Source organism: Phaeoacremonium minimum, assembly GCF_000392275.1.
Source record: "Phaeoacremonium minimum UCRPA7 unplaced genomic scaffold PA7_03_scaffold_141, whole genome shotgun sequence".
Lineage (NCBI taxonomy): Eukaryota > Fungi > Ascomycota > Sordariomycetes > Togniniales > Togniniaceae > Phaeoacremonium > Phaeoacremonium minimum.
This window is the reverse complement of record NW_006921048.1, coordinates 105,538-109,910: the sequence shown is the minus strand read 5'-3', so window position 1 is coordinate 109,910 and position 4,373 is coordinate 105,538. Positions and strand designations below refer to the sequence as shown.

The 4,373-nt window shown below is 53.0% G+C and overlaps 2 protein-coding genes across 2 annotated transcripts; one reads left to right on the top strand and one right to left on the bottom strand.

Annotated features, from left to right (window-relative positions):
- Positions 1-356: 356 nt before the first annotated feature.
- UCRPA7_1975 (putative aaa family atpase protein) lies at positions 357-991 on the bottom strand (the record flags this gene model as incomplete). Its single annotated transcript, XM_007914553.1, has 2 exons — positions 357-616; positions 709-991. The coding sequence occupies 2 exons, from the start codon at positions 989-991 to the stop codon at positions 357-359; spliced, it is 543 nt and encodes a 180-aa protein (XP_007912744.1).
- Positions 992-3,235: 2,244 nt separating this feature from the next.
- On the top strand, positions 3,236-3,730 carry UCRPA7_1974 (hypothetical protein; the record flags this gene model as incomplete). Its single annotated transcript, XM_007914552.1, has 1 exon — positions 3,236-3,730. One exon carries the CDS (start codon positions 3,236-3,238, stop codon positions 3,728-3,730), a length of 495 nt encoding a protein of 164 aa, XP_007912743.1.
- Between the last annotated feature and the right edge of the window lie 643 nt (positions 3,731-4,373).

Genomic DNA, 4,373 nt, shown 5'->3' with positions numbered 1-4,373 from the left:
ACAGCTGCGATACCTGCCAAATCGAGCCAGTTGGTACGTAAATAAATGCCTCCATCTAAGAAAGCCATTCTGTCGTTCGTTATGATAATCGATCAACCCTTCAGATAGCTATGCTGGTGGTCATCACGACACACATCTTCCAAAGAGGCCAAGAGGCAGGATCATTGATTAGCTCAGGAGTGCGGACAGGCTCAATGGTAGCGAAAAGGTTGCACAGTCCCCCGGATTCACGTTTCCCATGCACCCAAACTCAAATAGATTGAGGATGATCCCGGTGGTCATTCGCAACTTGCATTGGGAGTTGATACCTAGCATGTCCAGGGAACGACCTGCGGTATCATGTGCATCTACCGGGCTCAAGCATTTTTGGAATCGGCCGTGTGCGTCTTTGCTGCGGTCCCGTCCGTCTCAACGCTTGCGTTCTTGGCCTTGATGTGTCTGCGCTCCAATTCCTCCTTGCCTGCGCTCCCCCGTGCAGCGCCCTTGTCCTGCGCAGTCTCATCGCCGTCTCCATCATTACGGCTGTGGATCGGGCAGACCCCCACGCCCAAGGTGCACTTGCCGAGATCCTCGGGGTTCTCGCCGGCGTCAGTAATGGCCATGACAATCCACGGGACTGCTCGGTTTCAGGTTCTCAATTAGTGACTGGCTCCAAGAGCGCGTACGTTCTCCTTCCCGCGTTCAGCCTGGGGGAAAATGCCCACTTACAGTCGTGATCCTCGCACATCTTCATGGCCAGGATATCCCACTTGCGGGATCCGACTCGCTCAATCTTCCACAGGTTGTCACTAGAGGCGATGCAGTCCCGCAGGATCATTGCGTCCCAGGGGTGATCCTGGCAGGTGCTTCGGGGCCCCTTGAAGAGCCGGATGTTGCTGGGGTGGGTGGACAGGAAGCCCCAGTCGCCGTAGAAGCCGGACGTAGGCGTACCGACGACGTTGACATTGACTAAGGGTCGGAGGATGGCGTTAGTGGATTTCAGACTGAGCATGCAGATGTGTAGGGTCGGGGCTTGACCTGCCTCTCACGGGAAGGTCCTTGTTGGGAGAAGCAGACGCAGATATGTCTCTATCTGCATCGAAGCCAATGAGACAGCCTCCAGCATTTACGACCATCTTCTTGCATGCCAAGTCGCCCTCAACTGTCCAGTCCAACTGTTTCAAGGCAGCGGGGGTCAGCTACTGCCGTGATCTCGCTGAGCAATGGAGTGATGCGCATAGAGAGTGGTCTCACTGAGTAGAAGGGGGGATCTCCAGTTTTGCGGTCGGTGATTGGAACTTCACCATGGTACTGTGTCGTGCGCACAGATGGTTAGAGAGACAAGAGACATCAAGACAGACAAGTAGGCCATCTGGCAACTGGCCAGCTTGAAGGGAGAGAAAATTGACTGGTCATACAATCTTGCGAACGTAGCTGTTGGTGCCGAAACGGAACAGCTGACTAGATTCTCCCGAGAGAAGGCGGCGATCGCGGGCGAACATGGGAGTTCTGCGGAACCATGCCTGAGGGTTACGCTTGATGAGATCTCGAGCTTTGATCCATTTGGGGGGTATTCCGAGCAGAAGCTGCTGGATGTCCGCCAGGGAAATGCCGGGCATGGCCATAGTCATATGATGGTTATAGTTATGGTAACTCTCTGGATGTGCACGATCTGGGTGATGTCTTTTCGTCTCTCCGTTCAGTCGCTCTGTGTCGCGGCCTGTTTGTCTTGGAGAAGGGTGGAAGAATGGGAATGAAAACGTTGCATGCTGGGGCTGGATTGAGAGAATGTGTGAGTCGAATCCTCTCATATACAAGAACCAGAAAAGAAGGGGAGAGGAAGTGACGGAACAACAAGATTCTGGACCCGGCTGGTATCTTCGAGATAGGAAGGAATCTTCCAGCGGACATGGAAATACAGGGACGGCAGCGTCAGTGTCGAAGATGGAAGGCACGCCAATACATAAATCTACCTGATACAACAAGTAGGTACCTAGTAGTGTAGGCGCGCAAAAAAGTATGGCGTTGATGCATCGGTAATATGACAGAATATCATATCCAATTAATTGATTATTGATTCATAAGCAAAAATCACGTTTTGCTTTGATGGAAGTTTTTGAAATGCACTTTAATATGGCCAGATTTTGCTATGATGCAGTCTGCTACGACACTACCTAGGTACTACCACCGGTTGTATGCCGGCTTCATTGCGGTCCGAGATGGCTGCCAGTGAGCACCCACACCCGGGTACCTAGGTACGTAAACAACGAAGTTGGTTGACTGATCCCATCCTGCTGTTTTCACAAATGTCAGCGCTTGGAGAAGAATGCGCATCCAGAGAAGCCGGATGCATGGTCCAATCCGCCCGTTTTAATGCAGCTATCCAACCCTTGGCGTGCAGGTGTAATGGAGAGGGCGATGTTCTCGACCAATCAAAAAATGTTTCCTATCCCGATTTGGCACGCTGGAGCCCTCCAATGGTCTTGAACAGGTAAGAGTGCAACGATTTCCAAGCCTAACCGAGGTGGGCAAGGCCAAAATCACGGATGTCAGACGGCGCCAAGAGGACGGTTCCTCAGTAATTAAGGAGGCACTCGCCAGAAATCGATGCGTCTGGTCTAAATGATGCGAAAATTCCATTGTACTTTGCCGTGTAAGGTACCTAGCTAGACTACCTAGGTAGACTGGTGGTGGAGGTGGATCCGTGGTATGGCTGGTGTGCCTCACAGCCGCGCTCTTATTTGTATGGGCACTCAGCAAATACAAGTGGGGCTGCCAGGGGGGCAGCCTCAACCTTAGCACGATAAGATAAGAGCCGGATCGACGACGAACCAATCTTGAGTCTGACCTAGCCTCTTGAACCTTGGACCTTGAATTGAACGTCCATAGCTACTGCCCTGGTGGGAATTGCCTTGTCAAGAAGACTGGCCGGTCGATGTTGATCAAAAGAACCACGGCAGTTTCAGCTCTAGTTCGTCTTGTTTCTCATTCATCATCGGGGGCGCCCTCGTTCGTTCCAAAGGTGGAGACTGTTCAATGGGCATGCATCGTTTGGATCGATGCCGATGGACGAGAGAGTCTTTTTTTTTTTTTTTCAAATCCCGAGGAAAGACAAAGGCAGGGTACCTGACCCCTGACCGAGGGATGCTGAGACCGAGAAGTTGCAAGCCAGCTCTCCTTCTTAAATTGCCCAGGTCCAGGTCTCAGCAGTTCCCATCACCTGCACCAACTCGTAGTCGTCGAAACAGGAGCCCATATGTCTCATCGACTGACAAAGACCAGCAAAAAGAGCTGTCGCAAGCCCTGGCTGCCCTCAACGACCCGTTGGCCCCTTGCTGCTCGCAACAACTGGCACCGCCTAATCGACACCTACGCCGCCGCTGCCGCACGCAACGACGCCGGCCGCGAATCATTCTCCTTGTGGGTGCTAGCTAAGCTCCTGTTCGACCGCCTGGTCGCAGTCCTCGCCGCCGAGTTCACCCCGGCCGGGGACGCCTGCCCCGATCGAGCCTTGTTCGGCCGTCTGAAGCTCGACAGGGGCGGCTTTGATCTCGATCCCCACTGCTACCTTCCGCTATTCTTCGGCCCAGACATCTTGACGCGAAAGAGACTTCGAGAGGGTCTGCGGGCGTGGCTCAATGAGCTGGCTGCTACCAGCGACACCCAGTCGCCTCGGCTGATCGATCATTACCCCCGACTACTCGACGAGCGCAGACGACGATTGAAGCAGCGAGCCGAGGCAGACTCCTGAAGCTTTTGTCAGTGCCGACATTGAGAACCTAAGACAGCCGCCTGAAAGGATGAAGACGTTAGGTAGGTGTGGGTCGTGCGACCGTTATTTATTCTCTTCTTAGTCTTCCCAATGGGATGTCCTCAACATCCATCTACCTAAATCTCTGATATTCTTTCCCTTCGCCTAGCCAAGCCGGCATTCTGTCTAATCCGTTACAAGAACTAACGTCCTCTTAAAGTAGGAAGAAGAACCGCGATTTTCGATCGAGATCTTCTACGAGCCAACCCCAGGACGACCGAGGTGGTCAGACGGGTCCAGAGAGCAGCAAGTCCGCCCGGGTATCTAGCCTGGAGACCTACGGCGACGGAGCCTTCGATTCTAACCCCAGCTCTCCGGGCAGCATGGTAGACATGAACCACAATATGCAAGACACCATCGCTGCTTGCGGGAACGATGCGGACATTGGACGAAAAGATTTGTCAAAATAGTCTCTCGATGACAGTGGATTTTTGAAGGTAGCAACGTCAATTTACAATGCCATCGGATTTAATGATAATGGTGGCGGACTCAATGGCGATGGCAATGGCATCGATTCCGATGGCGATGAATCGTCTGCCGGGAAGTCATTTCGTCGCCAACGGCTCGGGAACACAGATATCGC